The sequence below is a fragment of the Marmota flaviventris genome, chromosome 11 (assembly GCF_047511675.1).
Source record: "Marmota flaviventris isolate mMarFla1 chromosome 11, mMarFla1.hap1, whole genome shotgun sequence".
Classification (NCBI taxonomy): domain Eukaryota; kingdom Metazoa; phylum Chordata; class Mammalia; order Rodentia; family Sciuridae; genus Marmota; species Marmota flaviventris.
Genome location: NC_092508.1, coordinates 323,656 through 348,382, shown reverse-complemented (window position 1 = coordinate 348,382; position 24,727 = coordinate 323,656). Strand labels below are relative to the sequence as shown.

Here is a 24,727-nt window from a genome sequence, read left to right as displayed (position 1 = left end):
CAACACCGCCAGCGAGCAGAGGTTTTGAGCCCCACGAGCCCCGCCCCATGCGGCTGCCGTACGCCGACATGGCGGTGCCCGCGTTCCGTGGCGCACTTGGCCCCCGCGGCTTCCCGTCGCTGTGTCGCGCTGCGGCCGTCGGAGCGACGCCGCGGTCAGTCGGCCGCCGCCGGGGAAGATGGACGCAGGTGAGCAGTACAGCATCAGGCCTCTAGCGGCGGTGCTCGCTCGCTCGCCCGCCTTCCCGGCCCGGCCCGGGGCCTGCGGCAGGCAGAGACAGTACTCACCGGTCCCGCGCCCTCAGCCCGCAGGAGTTCCCGGCCGGGCTCGCGGGCTTGAAGGCCGCGGAGGGCAGCGGAGCGGCTGGGTCCGCCGGGTGGGGACGCCGAGCGCCGAACTCCCGCGAAGTTGTCGGGCGGGCCCCCGAGGCGCCGCGCTCCTCTCTTCGCAGGCGGGCCGCTGTTTCTACGGCCCGAGGGACGGGGACGTCGGCCCGTCCTGCCTGCGGGGTCCGGCGAGCCGCCTCGGGGATGGATGCCGCCGGGCGAGGTGGCTCGGAGGCGCGTCCGTACCCAGGCGTCGTTCGCCCGTGGCCCCGGGCACGCTGTAGACCGGCTCTTTGACGTTCCCAGCGGCGCCGGTTCTGCCTTTCCTGGGGGTCCAACGCTGGCCTTCCTTCAAGGGCCCTGCTCGGCGCGGCCGGGAGCGCTTCCGTGGGTCCCCCGAGAGCGTGGCGGGTGCTTTGTTCTGTTCACGGCCGCGGCGGAGCTGGCTAAGCCCGGGAACCGAGGGCACCGTGAGGCCCTCCTCACCGCTCCGCGTCCGCGGCTGCCCGAGGAGTGTCGGCCAGATGTGCATTTCCTGAAGTTTGTTTTTTTAGAATGAGTGTCAGACACTGTCAAACTGGTTTTTGGGGACATGGAGTGGGAATACCTAAGGTTATTGAGAGAGGTGGTTAAGGTAGGAAGCACAGTTTAATGTCATGTTACCTTGAATATGAAAATCACGTTGAAGTTGATAATTTATTATAATGGAGTTTTGTAGTCGTATGATAAAGACACCTTAATAGGACATCAAACGCTGCTGCTCTCAGGATCAAAGTAGAAAAGTTGCTTGCATTTGAAAGTCTCTGTTGGGTCTGATAAAAATGTACAATAAGATAGCTGTGCTGGGCGGCATGTGCCTGTGATCCCAGTAACCCAGGAGGTTGAGGCAGGAGGATTGCCAGTTTGAAGCCTGCCTCAGTAACTTAGTGAGATCCTATTTGAAAAGAAAGAACTAGGGATATAGCTCAGTGGTACTGTGTTCAGTCCCCAGTACAAAACAACCTAGAACCTAATGTGTGTGATGTTGTTAAGGTAGGATGTTCTCCTTCTGACACAAGGTGGAATGGCCCACCTTTCCCTGGTCTTTGAAGATCTGCCTTCCCTGGCCACATGTAATGCAGGTACTGATTGTTCTTATAGGTATTTCTTCTGTAAACTGCATTTGCTGTTGAATGCCAGGTGTGTGCTGGTCATTGTTCCAGATCCTGTGACTCCAGAAGTGGACAAAACAGATGAAAACCACTGTCTTGGGGCAGCTAACAATCCTGGTGGGGGACCAGGAGGAGCAGCAAGAGGTGTGGCTCCTGCAGACTAGAGAATGTGGACTGTGCAGGAGGGCTTTGGATTGCAGCCTGGATAAGTCCCACTTTGAAGGTTGCATTCTAACCAAGACCCAGAGCAGTGCAGGAGGAAGGGCAAGTGGGCTGATCTGAGAGCAGCAAGGAAGCTGGAGTCGCCAGGTGCCTGGTGTGAGAGAGGTTGGAGCAGAGAGTGGGAGAGTTGTTAGGCCCAGCCGTGGGGCCCTGCTGGGTCACAGTGAGAACTTGGGCATTTGTTCTGAATAGGATGAAACCCTTTGGAAGGATCGAGAGAAGTAGCATGACTGGACTTGGGTTTAACAGAAGTGTTGTGGCCCTCCATTGAGAATATGTCTCAGAGGGATGTTGACAGAACCGTTCTGATAAGCAGGCACAGAAGAGGGGCTAAGAGTTAGGTCCGGGTGAGGAGAAGAGGTTGAATTCTGGACATGTTTTGAAAATCGGGACAGTAGCATTTGTTTACAGATCACAGGCTGGGAGAAGGGTAGGTAGGGAGGAGAGAGAGATGGCACCAGAGGTCACTGCCTGAGCTGAGAAACGTGGGGAGGCCCTGCCTCATGGGGAGCTGTCAAAACTTTGGCTTTGTGTGTGCTGCATGTGGAGCAGTGTCCAGGGAGCCATTGTTTTACTGGCTGGGCGCTAAGGGAATAAAAAGCCTGTGACAAAGGTGTGTATGAAGCTACGTCAGATGAGGTGGCCCAGAGGCCGAGTAGGTAGACAAGAGAGGAGGCCAGGGGGGCAGCCCAGGGCTGCTGCTCTTGGGGGGGGGGACGGGGGACACTTTCTGCTTTCTCCTAGCTGGCAAGCACTTTTTATAAGAACATGCTCCTGGTTCAAAGAACTGTCAGGAGCCAGGACCTAGGTAACTTTATTTCTATTCCTTGGTGACAGAACCAGTGTCATGTGCCTGTGTCTCCTGCGCCTCACATTGTGTCTGGTACATGTTTGGTACTTGATGAAGCAGAACTATTGAATTAATAGTTTATATACTTTCTACTACAGGTTGAGTGTCGTTAATCTAGAAATGGAAATGTACCCAAACTCCTCAAAACCAGAGATATTTTGAGCACTGGCATGACACCACAGGTGGAAGAGTCCCCACCTGCCTTGTGAGACAGGCTGTGGTCTAGGTGCAGTCCATTGGACGTGGTATGTCACTTTGCCTTGAGGCTGTGTAGGTGTGTGTGAAACGAAAGTGGGTCCCAGCTCCAGTATCTGCATCTGTACATGCAGGTGTTCGAGAACCTGAAAAGCAGAGGGGTGTGCAACCTGTGTAGGGGTGTGTGCTGGGTCTGTGTGGAGTGTAAGTCTGTGCTGTTAGCATAAGGCTCCGTGACTGCAGGGCAGCGGGTTCGATGTGGACATTCTGTCCTGTGTACTCACTAAAGCAGTGTTGTCTTACAGAGCTAAAGCCCCCACTGTCTCGGTTGTCGTCATTTCTTTTACATTCAAACTGCTGTCTTAAACTTGAGTTTTCTAAAAGGGGGAAATCCCGTCTAGATTTATTTATACAGTATAATCTTTTAGTAAATATCTTCAAAATGAGGAATATTATAGTAAACTCTAAAAGAAACGTTGGTCATATGTATGTTTTTTGTGGTTCTCTCTGCATGACAGTGTAGTTGGTACTAAGAGAGGTTAAATTCATTGAGCATATTTCCCTATATTTCTGCCTGTGAGATTAATAGCATTAAATCACTTGCTTTTTTAAATGTAATTACCATATCATTAAAACACTTTCTGCTTTCTTCTGGGTTGTGATCACAGAAGTCCCAAGAGGAGGTTGTGGGGGCTAGGGACACAGCTCAGTTGGTAGAGCTTCCCTCACATGCACAAGGCCCTGGGTTCCATCCCCAGCACCACAAAAAAAAAAAAGAAGGAGGAGGAGGAGGTGTGGGAAGCCGTGCCTCTGGGGTGCAGGTGGCCGTGTGGGACTCCTTTGGGGAGCTTTCCTCCTGGGTGAGGTGCTGTGCGTTTGAGTTGGCACCATTGTCTGGCAGTCTGGAGCCTGGCTTTCTCTTTGAGGGCTGCCTTCTCAGCTCAGGAGCTTTGTGCCTGCTCCATAAGTGGCATGAGGTGGTGTGTGAAGATGGTGCCGTCATAGTAAGGGCTGTAGAACTGTGCTGAGGACCCACTGTGGACAATGGAGAGCCTGCTGGCTTTGGGCCCTGTGAGCCCAGAGAGTGGAGTAGCCCTGCTTGCTGGTCAGTCTGTCAGTCAAGACTGTGAGTTGTGGTTTGCTTTCATCCTGGATTCTCACGTATACCTGGGCAGAGCTAGTGCTGTTGCCCCACTCCAAGGTGAGGAGTGTGTCTTAGAGGCAGTTCAGGTGTATGCCATGCACCTGGCAAATGGGCTCTCTGTCTCCAGAAACAAACCTCAGTAGAAAACAAAAGTTTATTTGAAGAATCTCTCCTTTGTCATTCAGAGCAAGATCCTGAGGCTGGGGGCTCTGCCTGCCACGGCCTCGGCCTGGGGTTCCTGGTGGTGCCTTGTTCAGGCACCTCAAATGTAGGGCCTGGCTTGTGCATTTCCTCCTGTCCCCAGTGCGGAGGGATGGAGACCCTCTAGGTGCTCTTCTGGCAGGAATGCTGCAGCTCCCTGTCCAGGGCAGAAGCTCAGGCGTGGACTCCCAGCATATGGGATGGCTGCCTTCTGCTCTTGAGATACAGTTGCCTCTGTTTGAAACAAGTTCGTAGTGTCAGACTCTATTTGGTGAAGAGGCTTACGTGTTTGGTTCCTGCCTCGCTATGTCTAACTGCAGCTCGGGCCCAGAATGTCACTCCACATCATGTCCTGACCTGGTTACCAGTGTCCTCAAACCCCGTCCAGTAGCTCGGCCTTGACCACCATGCCACGCTTCTGGGAATGTGCTCAAGGCCCTGTGGCCCTGCAGTTCTGCCCTTGTTGTTGTCGGACACAGAGGGGTAGCAAGCCTGGCCCTGAGGAGGGTGCAGCACCCACAATTAGTCCCAAGGCAGCTGAGATTCTCAGACGAGGCAGGGCAGGATGCAGAGGAGGCTGCCTGATTGTCTAGTCAGGAGGGGTGTGGAGTGTGGGGCTGGGGCAGGGACCCTGTGGATGGTGGATGCTGTGCTCTGTGCTCCATGAAGCTGAGGAGAGCTCTGGGCATCTCTTGATACTTGTGTTCCCTTTGGGGATGGTGTTTGACTCTACCACCAATCTACACTTCCATCCCTTTATAAAATGTTTTGAGCCAGGGCCTCGCTAAGTTGTCTGGACTGACCTTGAACTTGGATTCCTCCTGCCTCATCCTCCAGAGTTGCTGGGGTCACGGGTGTGGGCATTGCACCGGACTGCTCCCTATAGTTTCTGCTTCCTCAAGCTGACTCTTGATTCATGAGGCCACATAGCCCATAATCTTCACAGTTATGGTAGCAGCTTTGGTGAAGGGTGACCGTGCTTGTGACCTTCACTCTGAAGTTGGCTTCTTGCCTGTAAAGCTACCGAGCCACCCGGGAATGTGGTGGCTCCGCGTTTTGCTGCTTTGGAGATGAAGGCGTCGACTTCAAAGCTGTCCTGGCCTGGTGCCCACTTTCAGAGTGAGAATTTGTCCTCTGCTTCCTCATCTGCCTGTCTGCTCCCTTTATTGTTTATATTTTTAGCGTGGGAAGCTAGATGTCATAGAAGTTTCCCAGTTTCCTGATTGAGGCCTTGGTTAACTTGGTGATAGTGTCCTTTACCTGAGAGCAGATGCCACGTCCTATGAACTAGGGTATGGAGATGCCTGCCCAGCTTGCTCCTTGGTGCTCCAAAGCCTTAGCAGATAACATGGCTTTATTAAAGCCTGTGCCTTGGCAGGATCTCGGGCATCGGTAGAATGTTCCAGCAAGGTTGGCATTTCTCTCCTCTGGTGTTATCAGTTGCAATTCCCCAAGGTTGTTTGCATCCTTTCACTTGAGAATAAGCTTTTTGGATTTGGGTTTGTGCGCTGGATAGCACTGAAGTGATGAAGACACGGGTAGTCTGGAGAGCAGGGGTGACCCTTGGCCTTCAGCTTCTTGAAGATAGGCATCGACTTTAAAAATTCAGCTGGGATGAATTAAAGTCTGTGCCTATCTTTTCAGGAAACTAAAAGAACATCCAGAGATTGTGCAAAATCAGTCTTATGTGAATAGTGGGAGACATAAACCTGGACTTCATTCATGGTAGCCCAGCTGCATGGTTGACATTGTCTCTGAATGCAGAGCCAGACAAAGCTGCTATCATGCTGGGGAAGTCTCAGCAGTGCTCAAAAGAGGGCGGAGCTGGGCAGGAACACAGCCCCTGTCCTGGGTTTGTGGGTTCTGCCCCTGCTGCTGGCTGAGCCTGCAGATGAGCTGCGTCCAGGTAAGCCTTTGGGCATGGTAAGGTGTGTGTGCCTTCACCCCCACTCTTGATGTTGATGACATTGCTGACACCGGTGCCCTTCTGTCTGCCAGCCTGTATCTCTGGAGGAGTCTTCCATGGAGACATCACAGCCACATGGCAAGGCTGTTATTACACCACTTTATGGATGAGAGATTGTCCATGCTTAAAAGTTAAATAAATGGCCCAGGAGCCTATGGCCTCTGAGTGCTGAGCTGGAATTTAAACCTTGATGCCAGGTTTCAATGCCACCCTGCTCCACACCTTTGCAGAGGAAGCAGTATAGAAGCAGCGTACAGGGGTGGCCATGTTGTAGCCCACAGCGGTGCTCTGAACTAGCTACAGTGTCACTGCTGGGAGGCCAGGGAGAGCTGTGCTCATGCAGAGTGAGGGACACAAGCAAGGCCCCCAGGCACGGCTTGCTTCCCACCGGGTGTGCTCCAGGTGGTGATACCTCAGATGTTTGTTTATTATTTATTTATTTATTTTTATCTTTGCACTGTTCAGCATTTTCAAAAATCATTCAAAAAATAAATTCCAGCTGGGCTTGGTGGCATACACCTGTAATCCCAACAACTTGGGAGGCTAACGCAGGAGGATGTGAATTCAAAGCCTTAGCAATTGAGCAAGATCCTGTCTCAAAATAAAAAAATAAAAGGGCTGGGGATGTGGCTCAGTGGATAAGTGCCCCTGGGTTCAACCCCATCACCAGCAATAGAAAAAACTCCAACATGGGAGCAATGAGTGGAGTCAGGTCTTCAGAAGGTCTTCGTGAAGTTGCAGGGGAAGCTCGTGAGTGGTTGTCACCATTGATGTTCAGGAGGCAGCAGGTGAGCCTGTGTGCTCGGAGTTTTCTGAGGGGCAGCTGGAGAGGCCTTTAATGTCCCTGAAGCATGCCCTGTGCAGCTGGCCTTGTGGCTTTGGCTGCGTGCCCTTTGCTGGCTGGTGGAGCATGGGCTTCCTCAGCCATCCTCAGGGTTCTGTGGACGGGAGGAACCTGAGCCTTTCTGGTTTCTTCACTGAAACAAAACAGACATGGAGCTCTGTGGCCAGCACCTCCTTAGCCAGCAGGCTCTGCTGCCATAGAGCCCTTTGGTAGCAGCCTTGAAGTGAGCATCCCTTCCAGGCCTTGATTGAGGCCTCAGGGCACCTGCCTTCCTTTGGGGACTTTGCAGAGAAATCCATCTTTCAGTTTCCAACCCAGGAGTACCACCCTCTCCCTCTATAGTTAGGTGCTTCTAACTAGCAGAAATCAGATGGACCAGGATCCCCAGGCTTCTGAGGGTTCTGATCCTGCCATCATCACAGCATGTCTGAGTATGCTGCCAGGGTGACATCTGCTAAGCCTTAGGATGCCACAGTGCTTCACGTTTTGAACATGCTGCCAGGGTGACAGTTGGTGACCTTACGATGGCCGTGGACTTCTGTGACCTTCTTGGTCCGTGGAGACAAAGTGCGTGGCTTCATTTTGTTTTATTTTAGCTTTAAATACTGTAAGTCTGAAACAGTCGAATGCTGAGGTCAGGTGGCTATCCCCAGCTTTGTTCCCTTAAACACTGGCCCTAACTTTGTCCCCATCATGTCAGTTGCCAGACAGTCACACGGTAGCTAAGCATCTGAAAGGGGTGACCACCTCCATCCCCAGTCCTCAGCAGGCAGCTGTGTGGCCCTCTGCCCTGTGTATTTAGGCATCAGCTTTGCGAGGATGGTGCTGGTGCCAAGAGGCAGGGCGTGCCACCTGCCTCTAGAGGCTGCTGGTGCTCTTTGATGGTGCAGAGGTGCTGTGGATGGTCTCTTTGGCATCTGTGAGATTATGAGAGTCAGATGGATGTGTCTGGTTCCCACAGCCACTCTGACCTATGACACTCTTCGGTTTGCTGAGTTTGAGGACTTCCCTGAGACCTCAGAGCCTGTTTGGATCCTGGGCAGAAAATACAGCATCTTCACAGGTATTGCCATGTCATTGTCCCTCTGCTGCCTGCAGAAACATCTGGTGATAGCAATCGCTGACTCCTCTGTGATTTTTGACTTATAAACTTAAGGCTTTATGTGTTTTCCTCTTTTAAACAATCCAGAAAAGGACGAGATTTTGTCCGATGTGGCATCCAGACTTTGGTTTACCTACAGGAGAAACTTCCCAGCCATTGGTGAGTACCCCCACTGTCTGTGGCAGAGCACACGTGCCAAGTGTGGCCCTACAGAGACGGCTGCCTGTGTTGGGGTTGAGGGCAGGCGCAGATCCTGTGTCTGCTCCCCACTGCAGTGTGGAGCCACCCCTGCCTCCGGGAGCACGTAGCTCCCCCGCCACAGGGTGGCTTCAGAGTGCCAGATGTCTCTTTCAATCCCCATGGCAAGCCAGTTGAGCCATGGCTGATGTCCGGCCCCCTGACAGGAAGCTGGGTTTAGGGCTGAGCTCTGGGTTCCTGCGGGCAGTGCTTCTCTGCCTGCGAGTGAAGCACTGCCCCCTCGTGGCTGGAGCTGGAGTTTGGCATCAGGAGTTGTGATAGGGTTTAAACTTGAAGACAGGCAATGTGGAACAGCTGGGCCAGGAAGAAGGCAGGCCTAGGGCATGGGCTGAGTCTACACTTGAATGCATGTTCTTGTGTGGTTCCAGCATGTTTGGAAGACACTTAGCTGTGGGGGTCAGAGGGAAGGGGTTGTGGCCCGTTTTCCCGTGAGCACTGAAGTACATGCCATTCATTAATGCTCTGTTGTCATGTGCCCTGCAGGTGGAGAAGGCTGGGGCCAGCCCTCCACCTGCCTTTTATGGTCAAAGGACCCAAGGCTGGATGTTAGGCCCCAGATCAATACCACGTCCCCCAGAGGTCGGTCACCAGTGGGTTCCTCCCCAGTGGTCTTTCACCCTTCTCAAAAGTGTGGTAGAACTAGGTGTGAGGATACATACCTGTAATCCCAGCAGCTTGGGAGGCTGAGACAGGAGAATTGCAAGTTCAAGGCCAGCTTCAGCAACTTAGTGAGGCCTTAGGCAACTTAGCAAGACCCAGTTTCAAAATATAAAAGGGGCTGGGAATATGGCTCAGTGGTTAGGTGCCGCTAAGTAAGATCCCTGGTACCAAAAATAGTGAAGGTGGAGGTAAAGTAGACCCAGTGGCCTGGCATTCTGGGACAGCAGAGTGCGGGGGTGAGGTGCAGCTCCCTCAGGCAGGTTCCTCGTGGTGAGACTGTTAGGATGGTCGGGACATTGTCGCTCCTAACATAGTCGCTCAGTCGACACCTTCAGTCAGCCACGCGACCAGCACGCGAGCTTCATAATAGAGGTTCGAAGCATAAAGATTAACTAGTGAGTTTTAAAATTAAAGAGACATAATTCTCGTTACCTTTATTGTCCAGCTCCAGAGATGGCTCATCCTAGCTCCCGCCTCCAGCCACCTAATGCGGTGGCAAGGTTAACATGAGGCCAGCAAGAGAGAGAGAGAGAGAGAGAGAGAACACGCCAGGGAATGAGCTTTTATTGGGGAACGGAAAATTCCATCCAATGAAGGTCGAGGGGGGCAGCATTCCAAGGTCAGGGTCAGTGATTGGTCTTCGGGTCAGTGATTGGTCTTCGGGTCAGTGGTCAGGCACACCTCGACACGGAGAAGCCCTCACACCTGGGACAAGGTGGGGAAGGCTCTGACACAGTCGTGTCTAAGCGCCTCTCACCCAGCCAGGGAGGTAACTCAAATCACGTGCAAGAATGGCTTCCCACACTCCAGGCCTGCTCTAAGCGTGGCCTTGTCCATGATGGCAGGGTGCTAGGGAGGAGGCCGGAGCTGGAGAGCTGCCTTCCTCGCTGGCCACATTGGTGAGAAGAGGCTGGAATGAGTCACTGTGGGCGAAGCAGCCTGGAGGTCCTGAGTGCCAAGTGTGGCCCTACAGAGACGGCTGCCTGTGTCCGGGTTGAGGGCAGGCGCAGGCCCTGTGTCTGCTCCCTGCTGCAGTGTGGAGCCGCCCCTGCCTCCGGCCAGCATCAGCAGCCCCTCCTCCTCGTAGGACAGTAGGGCGGCATTCCATCAGAGTCCTGCTGCAGGCTGGCAGGATGTTTCCCACGTCTGTTACCTTACACACTGTCCCGAATGGACGTGATGTGCTGGAGAGGGAGTGGTGGTTGGCCACTGCTGTGCTGGCCCCGCTGTGCTCAGCAGTACCAGTGTTGTGGAGACTGTGGCCCTCTGCTTTCTAGCAGGTGGAAGGTGGCCTTCCTCATTCAGCTCTGCCTTCTGGGGCCTGAGCATTCCTGTGGCCTGCTGACCAGGCTTGCTCACACTTCACTCCTCTCAAGGGCTCATGTGTCAGGACGTCCTGCTCCCCAGCAAGTGCAGTCTTCCTGAGTGCTCAGAGGTGCATGTTGCCCAGGACAGCTGGTGTGTGAGGGGTCAGCAGCTCCTGCCCCTGGCTCCAGCCTCTGGTCTTGAGTGCTTCTCTCTCATGACAGGGGGAACTGGCCCCACCTCGGACACAGGCTGGGGCTGCATGCTGCGCTGTGGACAGATGATCTTTGCTCAGGCCCTAGTGTGCCGGCACCTAGGCCGAGGTGAGTCTCGGCACCAGGGGAGGGGACTGTGGCAAAAGGTGTTTCAGGGACATCATACCAAACCATAGGCTAGAGCAAGCATGAGGTTTCCCTCATTGGTGACCCACTGGTCTTCACAGTTCAAAACACAGTTTTCAGTTTAAAAAATGCTGGTAAGTGTTAATTTATTAGAAATTACTGTTAAACCATTTTCTGTTTTCTCTTTGGGTTTGTTTTGATGTGTTGGTGAATAGATTTGAAATTCTGGAGAGTTTGGCTTTTCACTTTGGAAAGGCTCAAAATTTCAGAGCATGCCTATAATCCCAGTGACCTGGGAGGCTGAGGCAGCAGTATTGCAAGTTTGAAGCTAGTCTCAGCAACTTAGTGAGACTCTGTCTCAAAATAAAAAGTAAATTAAAAGGGCTGAGGTTGAAGCTTGGTAGTAGAACACTTGCCTAGCATGATGAGGCCCTGGGTTCCATCCCTAACACCACCACCAACCAGAGCCTGAAGACTGAATCTTGCATGGTGTGTGAAAGGACTTTTTCTCACATTCGTACTTGAACTGATCTTGGGTGTTTGTTTCCAATAGATTGGAGGTGGGTGCAGCGCAAGAGGCAGCCTGACAGCTACTTCAGTGTCCTCAATGCCTTCCTGGACAGGAAAGACAGCTACTACTCCATTCACCAGATAGGTGGGGACCTTGCACACATGCCGGTCTGGCTCTGCAGAGGGCGGTGGCGCTGGGCCTTCCCCAGGAGCTGGCTGGTCTCGTGGAGTTGGAGCATGAGGCTGTGGGGTCACTCTGGCCTCTGACCACTGCCCTGGGTGTGGCCTGCTGTGCTGCTGCTCAGAGCAGTCTCTGGGACCCAGATGCATCCTGAAGGTTGGCTCTCCTCTGCTGCCACTGAGGCCGAGTGCTCAGGCAGGAGTGAGTGAAGGGCTGCACGGTTTTGGCTGAAGCAGGCCCAGTTGGAGCTCTGAGTCCTACCTGCAGGAGGAGGAGAAGGCTGGAGCCGGCCCCCAGAACCTGGAGTTGCTCCATATCCTCCAGCCCCTCCTTGAGTTCATGGGCCAAGTGAAGGACAGCACTTGTGATGTCCTCTGTCCCTGTCCCACCTCCCTTTTTAGCACGTGTTCTTGCATCTCACCTGAGCACCCTCCATCTGGATGGTGTCCTGTGTAGGCCTTCCTGCCTCCACATGTCACAGAGGTGGGCAGGAGTTTTGGGTGCCAGGGGAGGCTGCGTGTCACTGATCCAGTCTGTTCCCTGCAGCGCAAATGGGAGTCGGCGAAGGCAAGTCAATAGGCCAGTGGTACGGACCGAACACGGTGGCCCAGGTCCTCAAGTGCGTACTGAGACTCAGCCTTATGCTTCTTTGGGGCAGCGTGAGTTTTCCTTGACACTTAGGCCTTCCTTGTTCTTGTTGCCTCAGGAGATAAGGGTCCTTCCTGATCCTTTGCTTGTAGGCCTCTGGGGGTCCTCGGAGGTGACTGTGCCAAGTGGGATTTGTTTTCTGGGGAAAGAAAACAACTCAACCCGACCCCACGTCATGTCTGTGGCCCTGGGCCCTTGTTCTTGGCTCATGGATCTGCACATGGCAGGATTCCCCTTGGTCTGGAAACACTGAAGTGCTGGTGACCCTCTGTATGGGTGCTGTGGTCTTCTACCTCACAGGCTATGGTCCCCTTCCCACCTTGTCCAGGGTCTGCTGGACTCCACTCCCTGAGTCCCCTCCTGTGCCCTCCATGCCGGAGGTGTCCAGTGACTAGAGCAGAGCCTGTGCCCACCTTCCTGGTGCAGGGGAGGCAACGCTGGCAGCCCCCAGCACTATCAGTGCCTCCAGTTCTCCCTGCGGCTGCCAGGAACACTCCGCTTCTCAGTCCTGGACCTGTCCTTTCTGCTTGGCCTGCCTCACCCTTCCCTCTGGCTATGTGCACTGGTGTCCTGGCATCACTGGGGCCTCTTTCCTGCTGCACTGAGGGCCATCATCTCCCAAGTCCTGCTTCAGCTGTGACTGTCCCTCAAAGACCTGCTTGCTTGCAGGGTCTTGCTTGAGGGTTTCTTGCTTTATATCCCCTCGAGGCCAGCTTGGCATCGGCTACCCTGCGTTTCTAAAATGACCCTGTTACTCGTCCCTGCCAGCCTTCTGCTCTCCTCCTCAGGAAGGGTTTCTGTCTCCACCAGCTCCTTTTGTCAGGTTCCTTGGGCTCCTCCTGGACGCGTCCTTCTGTGCCACAGCTGGCTACCAGCCGTCCCAGGCCTGTACCTTCTCCCTGCCTCCTTGGCTGGGCCTGTCTGGCATCCACTGCACACCCGGGACACCTCGTGTGGTCTGCAGGCCCCCCACCCCTTTCACGGATGCCCTTCTCCTGCTGCTGCTCTGGCAGCCCTGAGAAGGTCCATCAGTGCTTCATCACATCCAGAGCCACACTTGGTCCCCGACTTGCCCAGTGGCAAGTAGCCCTGGGTTCAGGTGCTTGTGCCCTTTCTGGAAATGCCAGGCCAGGCTGCTCCACTCCTCCTCTGCCCTCCTCTCTGTCTGTGTTGGCTCCTCTTCCCTGACCTGTGAGGGCTGCAGGCCTGGGTTCTGGCCCGAGGCTGCTGGTGCAGGATTGGCAGAGCTGTTCTTCAAGCACACAGGCTCAACTCGACTCACTGCAGACCCCTTCCCTCAGCACCCCTGAGGCTCCCTGACTCCAGCCTCCTCTCCCCACCCTGGTCTGCGTCTTGGTTCTGCCTCCTTGTTGGCCTTCCTTCTTTCTCTGCCATCCTGACAGACTGCTGCTCTGGGCCTCCCTGCTGACTGGTGGTGTGCCCATACCACTCCAGCTGGCCTCGCTGCCCTGTTAGCCCTCTCACTGTGCCCTGCACGGTAACCTGGGCCCCATACAGGTGCACTCCTGGGCTTTTGCTTGGGCCCTGGTTTGGAGCCCTGGGCTGCTCCCCATCTCTGCCTTCCTGCAGGGGCACTGGCAGCATCTCCCCCTGTAATAGGGCTCCCTGATTCTTCCATCTGCCCACTAGCTGCTTCTCGTCCATGTTCCCTCCGGGTCAGCGCTGGGAAGTGCTGCTCAGTCTCACCTGTGGTGGACTTGGAGCACCAAGGTGGCCTGGAGCCTGTGGGGTGGGCTGCTCTCCCATGGCCCTCGAGGCTGTACATCAGAGGGGGCTCCACATGGCTACCCCAGGGACTCCCAGACACTGGCTGGTATTTTGTCCTCATAGCTCAGGGCCTGAACATATGTCCCTGGGCCTGGAATGTCCCTTCTTTCTAGTCATTCGCTGTTTTTTTTTTTTTTTTTTTTTTTTTGGCGGACACTACATCTTTATTTTATTTGTATGTGGTGCTGAGGATGGAACCCAGCGCCGCACGCATGCCAGGCAAGCATGCTACCGCTTGAGCCACATCCCCAGCCCTAGTCATTCGCTATTGAACTGGTTCTCTGCCCCTCCCCGCAGCACCACCGTCAGGGCAGATCCTGACTGCCATCTGTTCCTCCCTTAGAACCACCAGCTGCAGCCATAGCTCCCCCACCACAGTCGCAGCTGTGCAGCTCAGCAGGCTGGAGGCTGGTGGCCAGGGGCAGGGCTGCCTGCACAACAGTTAAAGCTCTGCAGTCTGAAAGCTGGGCTCATGTGCACGCCACCTTTGTGCAGCCCAGGGGTTCTTGTGGGTGCCTTCTCAGAGGGCAGCTGGGTTGCCTGTGAGGAGGGGTGGGCTAGCTCAGCTTCTTCCTGCCCATGATGTGGGTGTGCCCTGGACTGAGAGCAGCTCTGGCAGAGGTGGGCGTGGGTGTTGTGGAAGTGGTCTGGGTAGGGGAACTCACCGGCATGCTGTCCTGCTCTCCTAGGAAGCTGGCTGTGTTCGACACCTGGAGCTCCTTAGCTGTTCACATCGCGATGGACAACACGGTGGTGATGGAGGAGATCAGTAAGTGGCTCATGGTGTCAGCTGGGGGGCGTGTTGTGGGTGATATGTTTCCTGCTGAACCCAGGAAGGAGCCCTGCCTGGAGAGTTCTGTCTCAGCAGCACCAGCACTCCCTTTGGGTGGAGGGCCTAGGCTTTCTCCAACAGTGAGTTACTTAATACTCCGTGTCATTTTTTTTTTTTTTTTGTATCTTTATTACAAATAGTATGTTAAAGCCAGGGGCACTGGCCCATACCAATAATTCCAACAGGAGGCTGAGGCCAGAGGATTACTTGAGTTCAGGAGTTAGAGGCCAGCCTGGGCGATATACTCTGAAAAAAGCAAAACCAGGGGGCTGGGGCTGTAGCTCAGTGGCAGAGCACTTGCCTAGCACATATGAGGCATTGGGTTCGATCCTCAGCACCACATGAAAATAAACAAATAAAAAGCAAAACCAGAAACCAGTAGTAGGTCAGAGCATCCATATTCAGCCACCCCTGTGCAGGGATTCTGGCCGAGTGTCTCTGCATCCACACCCCCTGGTAGGTTGCCAGAGCTTTTGCTCAAGCAGATGCAGCCCTAAAGCAAGTGGATCACACAGCCTCTGGAAGGAAGACCCACCAGGAACCTGAGAGAACCTAGGCGTGCCAAAGTGGGGTCCTGGAGGACGGTCCTAGCCTGGCTCAGCAAGGCTTTGAGCCTAGTGGGCTCTGGGCCCTGTCCTCCCTGCCATGGTGCAGCCCCAAGGCCTCTGCCGGTATGCTTGGTGCGACTGCTCACAGCAGTTCTCTTCTTCCTGAAGGACCCCCCAGTACTGGTTCAGCCAGCTTTGGAGTACCGCCTGTGGGCTGTTGCCTTGAATCAATCTATCTCTTTCTTTCCTTCCTTCCTTCCTTCCTTCCTTCCTTCCTTCAGTTGTCGTTGGAGACAAGACCTTTATTTTATTTATTTATTTTTATGTAGTGTTAAGGATTGAACGCAGCTCCTCTCATGTGCTACGCAAGTGCTTTACTACTGAGCCCCAGCCCCAGCCCCTTGAATCCACTTTTGCTGAACAAGAACACATTGAGAGTGTAGAGGGGAGACCCCTTCCACTGTGATGTGCAAGCCACTGTACCAACCTTGCATCAGAGCAGGTCCCTTCTCTGCCAGCGATGGCCCTCCTGTCCCACTTCCTCATCCAGGATCATCCTGGGGGTCGCTGCTGACAGTGCTCGGAAGGAGCAGGACCTGGCACAAGTGAGGCCCTACGCGGTTGCTTCACTGTAGCCAGACTTGCTGTCATGACCGTGGGCCCTGGAACTGCAAGCTCGAGACCATTAACAAAGTGTGTGTTTCCCTTCTGCCTTTCCCCTCTTTCCTCTGCTCATCTGTTTCTTGACATCTCTATGAAACCCATGAAAAGTGCAAAGAAAGAAGCAGATTTTTTTTCCCCTGGCAATACTGGGGACTGAACCCCCAGGGTCACTACACTGAACTATACCCCAAGACCTTTTTCTTTTTCATTTTGAGATAGGGTTCTGCTAAGTTGCCCAGGCCGGCCTTTAACTGAGGTTCCTGCCTCGGCCTCCTAAGTAGTGGGGATCACAGGTGTTCAAACCTGTGCTGGTTTAGAGTCACTGATTTGGCCACTCAGACAATGTGACCTGTTCTCTTCCAGTGGGGTGTTTTTTTTTTTTAATATATGTTTTTTTAGTTGTAGGTGAACACAATGCCTTTATTTTTATTTACGTGTTTTTATGTGGTGCTGAGGAACGAACCCAGTGCCTCAACTGTGCTAGGTGAGCACTCTACCACTGAGCCCCAGCCCCAGCTCCTCTTGCAGTGTTTTTTGATGCTTTTCAAGAACTAAGTAGCTGGGCACAGTGGAAGCTACTTGGAAGGCTGAGGTACAATGATGGCAAATTTGAGGCCAGCCTCAAAACTTAATGAGACTCTGTCTCAAAACAAAAAATGAGGGCTGGGGTGTAGCAGAGTGGTAGAGTGGCCCTGGGTGCAATCCCCAGTGTAGTAAAAACAAACAGGAGCTCCGTGGTAGGAGATGTGGTGACTGTCTTACTAACTGGCCGCAGTGTATCAGTGTGCTTCCACCACCACCACCACCACCCCACCTGCCATTCAGGGTCCAGCCACCCGCACCCTCAACTCCTGGCTTCACCCAGAATCCTGAGGCCTCCAGTTGTGAAGCAGCATTGTGGAACTGGCAGATCCATGAGCCCAGGTCTTGCTGGGAGGGTGCAAATCAGGTCCTGGGAAGAGCCAGAGTCTGCATGTTTTAACAGCTCCTGGGGGACTGGAGGTTCTTGAAGCTGACCAGGACCCCGTCACAAGTGATGTGTTTATCACAAGGACAAAGGCGAGAGGCCTGACTCCTGTGTGTAAGGGTGGCCCAGACACTGAGGTAGATGGGCAGGTGGGGTTGCTGAGCATGGCGTTGCGTGGCCAGGGGTCACATGAGGTAATTCTGACAGTCTTTGGCTCTCCAGGAGATAGGAAGTTAGCTGCTTTTCTATCCCACTACCAAGAGATGTCCCACTAGCCTAGAAGAGATGGCAGCAAAGCAAAAGCTGGACAAAACCACGCCTTGGCTGTGTCTCAGAGCTGCTTGTGGAAGGGATGTATGTTCAGAAGCTCCATCGAGGCCTTTCTCTCCAGTGGGAACTGGCTCATCTCAGCCCCACCCAAGTCAGGTAGTCTAGGAGGCCAGGGGAAGCCAACCACGATGTCCACAGCAGCTGCACCTGCCTTAGCAGTGCTAACTGTGACCCTTATGGCTTCAGTAGACAGTGGTGAGTCCCCTGATAGGGGCAAGATTGCAGATGGAAACGGCGTGGGTTTCCACTGGACAGTGTGAGCCGGCACGACTGTCCCAGTGCAAGCAAGTGGAGCCCCCGTGAGTGCAGCCACATTGAGAAGAAGGGTGGAGGGAAGAAGTGCAGGACTGGAGTTAGGCTTCCTGTGCTGAGTACAGTGGAGCTGGTCTGAGTTCCTGAGGGCCTCACTGAATTGCTCAAGCCGACCTTGAACTTGTAATCCTCCTGCCTCTGCCTCCAGAGTTGCTGTGATTACAGGTGTGCACCTTTGCTTCCAGCAAGACCCCGTTTGTTTGTCAACTCAGGAATACCTAAGTGTATACATTCCTGGTGCTATTTCCATATAGCAAAAGTAGAAACTTCTATAAGCATCCACATAATGATACCTGCCTTTTAGGAAAGGGGTTCCACTGGTCCTGGGTCCCTCTTCCTGCTGTGCCGGGCGTTCAGGGTTCTGAGGAGAAGGCTTGGTGTCTGGGAGGCAGGCAGGTATGCACACTGCAGAGGTGAGTACCTAAGAAAGGCAGCCAGGGGCTCCATGGGTGACAGGGTCAGCAAGTCCCAGCTCACAGCAGGCCCCCTTGCTACATGTGCTGACTGAGGGCAGAGTGACAGGCTGCTCGCTATCATCTCATGGCCTGCTGTGGTCATCTGGAGTGGAAAAGGTCTAGCCAGCGAGGAGACCACCATTGACACAGAGCTTTGCCTCAGAGTCCGCAGGGCAAAGTCCTCAGGAGGGAAGAAATTGCATAACGCAGAATAGGCACTGGAAGACCAGAATCACAGCTAGAGCACTGGATGGACGCGTGCCCCAGGTTCTGGTGGTGGGTGGCCCTTGGAGAAGAAAGGGCAGAACTGGAATTGGCTGTTGGGAACAGTGATATGCATTTGTCAATCAGAGCTAAACAGAAAGTTCAAAAAAACTTTTTTTTCTAGTGAGCTATCTTGAGAAGTTTTAGTCCTATAAAAAAATTCCAGTGAATGACAACTACTTTTTAGTCACCTTTGATCTGGAAAGTTTTCGCTCTCTTTTGGGCCTTCTTAGCATTGATGGTTTTGAAGAATCCAGGTCGGCTAACATCCCTCACGCTGTACCTGTTTCCTGAGGCTGCGTTCAGGTTAAGTGTGTAGATTGAGAACACCTCTGGGTGGCACTCTGTCCTCAGTGTCCCCTGTCAAGAATGCCATGCCAGGTCACCTGGGCAAGGTGGTGTCTGTCTGCAGGGACCTTCTCTTGTAAGTACACTTATGAGCAGCCTGGCTGATCTCAATAGGCAGTGGTGAGTTTAGTCTGAGCCATTTCTTGCCTGCGGCTGAAGGTAGTGTTTCTAAGTCGTCCCTTCTGCACATGCTGGTTGGCATTCTTAAGAAGAGTCTTTTCTCCTTTCTCTTCCTGTCCTTTTTTAAATTGGAAGACGGTTTCTTCTGTGTCCAGGACTTTGTGGATTCATCTTTACCTGGGATGTTGCTGCCCACCTTGTCCTGGACATGCCCCTCCCCACCTCCTCCACATGCCTTGGCCCAGGGCAGGCCTGCCTGCAGGCAGGCTCCGTTGGTGGTGTGGAGCACATCCTTTCCTTTGGCTCCTCCTGCACATCCTCTCCCTGGTCCTGGAGTCAGGCTAGATCAGGCAGGTGCCCTGCTGTGGGGCCTGTTCGCTGCCGGCCTCCACCTTCCTGGCAGGAGTGTTCCCTCAGTGCCTTCTTGCTGGGGAGCACCCAGCAAGCCAGCTCTGGCCAGGTGCTGGTTGCATGCATATTTTCCTTACGTTATTTTTCCCTACATACACGTGATTTTCCCTTGCACTCTTGTGGTTGTGCTGTTTCACGATGAGTTTCTAGTTGTGTTTTTGAGTGGTGGGGTTGTTCCAGGGCAGCGCTATGCCCATGCTTGACCTCCCATACCTGTGGCAGGAGGTGCTGTGCCTGCTCCTTGCAGAGGCTCCCTCCTCTGCTTGTCTCTCCTTCCAGGAAGGGTGTGCAGGGCCAGCCCTCCCTGTGCAGGGGCTGCCGCGCTTCCTGCAGACCCTGACGGGCACTGTAATGGATTCCCTGCCGGAGCCGAGATCACCAACCGGCCACCACTGTGGAGGCCCCTGGTACTCCTCATCCCCCTGCGCCTGGGTCTCACGGACATCAATGAGGCTTACGTTGAGACACTGAAGGTGGGTCTTGGGAGAGTACTCGCCCCAGCCCTTCCACTCCCAGCCCTCTATGCTCTGAGCCAGCTCCAGGGGAGAGTCTACAGCCAGGTCACCAGAGGGTGGCTCTGATGGTGGCATTCATCAGTCAGGTGAGGCAGGAAAGGCCTGCACATTTCAGCACTGATGGAGAATGTGCCTGTCAGGGCGTCACGAGGGCCCTCAGGACCACGTGTCCTCGCCTGGCGCTCCAGGCTCTCTCCCCCTCCAGTGCCTCGCTGTGTTCTGGGTGTCCTCTCTGCTCTCCTAGCGCCTCCTGAGTAGCACTGTGAGGAAGGGTGATCCTGACAGGCTGTGGGTGACAGTGACTGCTGAGGTCCCTGTGGAACTCTGTCATAAGAGCAAGGAAAGCCCATCTGTGTTCAGCTCGCTCAGACTTCAGACCAGCCGTCGTCCTTCTGACCTCTCCCTCTGGAATGGAAACACTGCCGTGTATTGATAGCCTGGGGCCACGGCACGCACCTGTACTCAGTGACTTGGGAGGTGGAGGCCAGTCTCAGAAACCTAGCAAGGCCCTGACCAAAATTAAAAATTCAAAGGGCTGTTAAAACAGGGCGTGGGGGTGCCCACCTGCAATCCCAGCAGCTCAGGGGGCTGAGGCAGGAGGATCACAAGTTCAGAGCCAGCCTCAGCAACTTAGTGAGGCCCCAAGCAAAACAAAATGGGCTGGGGTGTGGCTCAGTAGTGGAGTGCCCCTGGGTTCACTGGCCTGCCCCTAATACAGAAGAAAAGAGCCAGCCCTTCACTGCCTCGGTCTCACCCCTTTCTCCAGCCCTCTGCCTGCCTTGTGGTACCTGGCCTCCTCCTGCCCTCACCCTGTGTCTCCCTCTTTGCTCTTCTTCTTGGCGGTCCCAGCACATCTGGCTGGTCTCCCGGCTCCAGTTCTTCCACTCCAGCCCATCAGACCCCCTGCCCGGCCTCCACTGCCCCTACTCTGAGCCCCCTGCCGTGGCTGAGGCTTTCCCACAGCCCTGTGTGGTGTCCTTCCTATGCTGGAAGCCCCCTGGGGACCTCAGGGGTACAGGGCCACATGCTCATCAGCCCCCTCTCTCTGCAGCACTGCTTCATGATGCCCCAGTCCCTGGGCGTCATTGGCGGAAAGCCCAACAGCGCCCACTACTTCATCGGCTGTGTTGGTGAGTTGGGCCTGCCTGCCTGCCTGCCTGTGGGGGACTCTGCTGTCCAGGGAGCAGTGCCCACAGCTGTTCGAGTCCAGTTCAACTGCCTGGGCCTGGGGGTCTGAAGGTGGCCTGACCTGCCCTCTGTCCCCTGCTGACCCTTCATTCTCACCCAGGGGAGGAGCTCATCTACCTGGACCCCCACACAACCCAGCCTGCTGTGGAGCTGACTGACAGCTGCTTCATCCCTGACGAGAGCTTCCATTGCCAGCACCCTCCTTGCAGAATGGGCATCGGGGAGCTTGACCCATCCATCGCTGTGGTGCGTCCTGACTGCAGGCTCCTGGGCAGTTGTTTGGAAGACCAAACCCTGTTTTAGAGTGAAAGGGACACCTTCAGATTTGTGTGGTTTCTTCAGCATTTTGGAGTGTTGTGTCCACATGGTGCAGAGTCCAGGGCAGGAGAGTGAGCTGTCTTTGAGCCCCTCCCCGCCCTCGAGAGGGGGCCTTGCCTGGCATGGGTGTGCTGTGCTGTGCAGAGGGTGGGGTGGCACACAGATAACCTGCAGACGCCTGCCTGCACGCGTCCTCCGTGTTCCTGGTTTCTTTGTGTGTGGGGGAGGTGGTTCTCTAGGAATGGGCTCCTTAGGGTTCTCAAGGTGTGGTCCATGCAAACCTGCCTGTTCTCCACACGTACTTGATGGGAAAGAAGGCCAGATGAAAGGCTCTGATATCAACGCCCTGCTTAGGACAGCGTCACCTGAGCTGTGTCCCAGTGTTCTGTTGACAGATGGGGCAGGTCTGTTGACTGGCCACAGGTGCCTCCTGGGGAGGGTGGTGGGCAGAGGTGGGGCTGGGGCGGTGGGGCTGACTCCCTGCCAGCCTGGCTGCCCTCCAGGGCCTGTCCTATGGTGAGTGTCTCTAGTGCACAGTGGCTGACTCTGGGGCACTGCGGGCAAACTTGACTGCGGAAGGGCGATGTGTGGAGGCCAGCCAGTGCCAGAGTGCTAGGGCTGCGCCCCAGCCAGAGGTCATGCTGTGGAACAGCTCCCCGTCTTCACTGTGGAGACCAGCAGGTGCTGGGTTGCTGGGCCGAGCTCTGGTCAGAGGTCACACTGTGGGACAGCTCCCTGTTGTCACGGTGGAGAGCAGCGCACACCACTGCTCTCAGAGATGAGCCTTCCACGGTTTCGTGTCTCACAGCCCAGCTCACGGCTCAGGGCTCACTGCCTACGCTGTTCTTGTTCCAGGGATTTTTCTGCAAGTCTGAGGACGACTTCAATGATTGGTGCCAGAGGGTCAGAAAGGTGTGTGGCCATATGGGCGCTCTGCTCTGCCTCCGGGTGCAGGTGGGAGGTGCCCAACAGGGCTGGTAGTCTGGTTGTCACGGGAGTAGATATTGCTGTCATCTCCATGCTGGGGGCTTCGGGGCACACACTCCTCTCTGTGGACCAGGGCACTGCTGAGCTGTGCCCTGCAGGGTGCCCACCCCTCCTCTCTGCCTCTGGGGGCAGATGCTGAGCTGTGCTCTGCGTGGCCTTGGGAGTCACCTCCCCTCATCAGCGAGGTGGGGTGAGAGCAGTGTCCACCATGGCCGTGCCAAGTGGCCCTTCTCTTAGCAGCAGTGGCCTCTGTGGGGCAGGGCTGTGGTGACTGGGCTGCCCTCACTGTTTCCCTGCAGCTGTCCCTGCTTGGGGGCGCCTTGCCCATGTTTGAGCTGGTGGAGCAGCAGCCCTCCCACCTGGCCTGCCCCGATGTCCTGAACCTGTCCCTGGGTGAGTGCCAAGGCTGCAGGGCCACTGCTGCGCGGTCCACCCCATCTCGTCTGCCTACCTTGCTGCCCCTGGATCAAGGCCACTCTGCTGGAGGAAACTGCCCACGTCCTCCAGACTGTGGCCACAGAGGGTCGGGGCCAGCTTGGGACAGCAGGCTAGTGGAGGGGTGCTCCTTCTCCCTGTGCCCTAGCTGGGCTCAGGCGGCTGCCCCCTTCCTTGCCCATCCCCCACCCCTCCCATCCTGCTCAGACCTTGCAGTTCAGAAGAGGCTGGCACCTGGTTGTGAGGCGTCCAGGGTAGGACAGGGCTGTCCCCTCTTCCAGTGTCTCACCCTACAGTCCCAGTGGCCAGAGGCATCTGAGGAGGTTTTGCCTTGTTCCTTCTAGATTCTTCTGACGTAGAGCGACTGGAAAGATTCTTTGACTCAGAAGATGAAGACTTTGAAATCTTGTCCCTGTGAACACCCTGGGCTGGGGGCCCAGCCTCCTTGGCCCCTGCTGCAGGCGCATTTGAGAACCCAGCTCGGCCTCATCGCGGGGCCTCTGCATTCCATCCCTCCAGCCTCCCCTGCCAAGAGCTGCGCCCTGCCGCCTCTGCCCAGAGGGCTCAAGGACTGCGCTGCCCTGCAGGCCTTACCACGGGAATCAGCCAGCCAGCCCCAAGCACACCAGGGCCTCCACATGGGCTGCCTGTGCAGGGATCAGGAGCCTCCCGAGGTCTCCAGGTGGCGCTGCCAGCCAGCCTCAGTGCACTGGCTCTGGCCCTGCTTCCTCCTGGGCACTCGGGCCTGTGGTTGGTTTGGAATTAAAGCCCTGTTTGAAGCTGTTTGACACAGACATGAATTTCTGGGGCACTTCCCAGGTCAGAGTCTCAGGACCACCAGGTTGGCATATGCAGAGCACTGGCCGCAGTGGCCTCACACTGCTCGTGCTGGGCAGGGTGAGCTGTGGGACCACATGCCCTCTGTCCAGCATGGCTGATCAAGGGCTACCTCGGTGGGAAATCAGGTGAAGGAACTGCGGCAAGGCTTCTCCCTGTTTGGGGGAGAAAAGTGTTCAAGGAACAGGTCACTGAGAGAGCCAGGGATGCCGGTGGATGCTGAGCCTCGGGCAGCTGGTGTGTCCTGGGCGTCTCTCGGAGCAGGGCCCAGCCGTGCCTCCCTCCGGTGGTGATGTTCTGCCTGCTGCTTGCTTGTCACCCTACTGCCTGGATGGGGAGGAAACCGGTGCAGAGCTGCCCTCCGCCTGGGACGCCCACCCCTCCTAGGTCACTGAGGTTCTGCCTGGTTTGGGCTGGAAGGGTGAAGGCACTTTGGCTGTGGTGGTGTGTGGACCATGGGAAAGGGGTAAGCAGAGCAGCAGGCTCCTCAGCACTCCTCCAGTGCCTCCCCTCACCCTGGCTCCCGGCCCTCAGCTGGGACACTGGTCCATTCCCAGTTCTGGTCCTGACTTCTCCAGACCTGATGCATCTGATGCCAGAGACGGGAAGCCTGGGGCTAGCCCCTGAAGGAGCCATTCCTAAGTCCTGGAGCTGGCCTGGTGGGCAGGACTGTCCCAGTTGTGGCTACTCTAGGCAGCTCCCAGCAGCCCACCCAGGCAGTGGGGGATACCTCAGCCCCCCAGGTATGATGACATAATTTATTTCCTCTTACTGTCCCTTCTCTTTCCACCCTCCCTATTCTCCTTCAGAGACAGCTGGGGCCAGGGCAGGAGGGAAGGCTGGGACCACTTCCGTCCCTCTGGGGCTCTGTGCTGTGGTGGCCCAGGAAGGTCTCTGCAGCTCCTGCTACTTGTGGGTTCCCAGGGTGGGTGGGCGGAAGGCCCCCTTCAGGGGGACCATCACTGAAGAGAAGCATCCTTAGTAGCATAGTTTGCAATTCTTAATGGCAAATAATAAGTTTCAGTAGAAAACAAAGTTTGTGTGTCTGTTGATTTCTCCTCCAGTTGTAGCTCAGGTCACAGGTTGTAGACTTCCCCAGGCTGGGCCAGTGGAGCCTGCCTTGCTTCCCGCCTGGCCCAGCGAGGAGCCTGAGATGTCTGTCCTCGTGCTGGGTGACATGTGATCTTAAAGATTAGGAGGGGAAGTTGTAAAAGCACCCGAGGTATAGGGTGGCTTCAGGCTCCCATCAGTGTCCTGAGTGACAGCCACCCACCCTCCTTGTTAGTGCCCAGCACCCAGACAGGAAGGGAGCTGCTGCTGGCCCTGGTGCTATGACCTGAGGACAGTCACACCACTCAGGACACACACAGAGGCTTCTGTGGCCAGGCCTGCACACCCAGCCCTGGAGCAGCTCTTTGGGGCCTGGAGGGCAGAAGTCCTTCATGCTGTGCAGACAGACCTCTCTGGAGACTCCAGGGGACAATGTGTTTCCAGAGGCACCAGCA

General features: G+C 55.3%; 1 protein-coding gene across 4 annotated transcripts; it reads left to right on the top strand.

Moving 5' to 3' along the window:
* The first annotated feature begins 87 nt into the window (after positions 1-87).
* Atg4b (autophagy related 4B cysteine peptidase) lies at positions 88-24,257 on the top strand. 4 transcript variants are annotated; one of them, XM_027951648.3, is made up of 13 exons: positions 88-188; positions 7,861-7,962; positions 8,089-8,160; positions 10,449-10,547; positions 11,119-11,220; positions 11,803-11,875; positions 14,382-14,461; positions 19,222-19,415; positions 20,509-20,587; positions 20,746-20,891; positions 21,819-21,875; positions 22,250-22,343; positions 22,730-24,257. In XM_027951648.3, exons 1-13 carry the CDS (start codon positions 179-181, stop codon positions 22,801-22,803), a joined length of 1,182 nt encoding a protein of 393 aa, XP_027807449.1. In that variant the 5' UTR covers positions 88-178; the 3' UTR covers positions 22,804-24,257. The 4 variants fall into 4 exon arrangements, with proteins under 4 accessions (XP_027807449.1, XP_027807448.1, XP_027807450.1 ...); XM_027951647.2 differs by lacking the exon at positions 88-188 and adding an exon at positions 1,365-1,447; XM_027951646.3 differs by lacking the exon at positions 88-188 and adding an exon at positions 5,736-5,995.
* Positions 24,258-24,727: the final 470 nt, after the last annotated feature.

What these genes read in the sequence shown, in the direction of transcription:
- Atg4b (XM_027951646.3), top strand. Translation starts at nt 5,848, where the DNA reads ATGCAGAGCCAGACAAAGCTGCTATCATGCTGGGGAAGTCTCAGCAGT. An exon ending in GTGCCGGCACCTAGGCCGAG is followed by an intron (nt 10,548 to 11,118) that starts GTGAGTCTCGGC and finishes TGTTTCCAATAG; the next exon opens with ATTGGAGGTGGGTGCAGCGC. An exon ending in CTTACGTTGAGACACTGAAG is followed by an intron (nt 19,416 to 20,508) that starts GTGGGTCTTGGG and finishes CTCTCTCTGCAG; the next exon opens with CACTGCTTCATGATGCCCCA.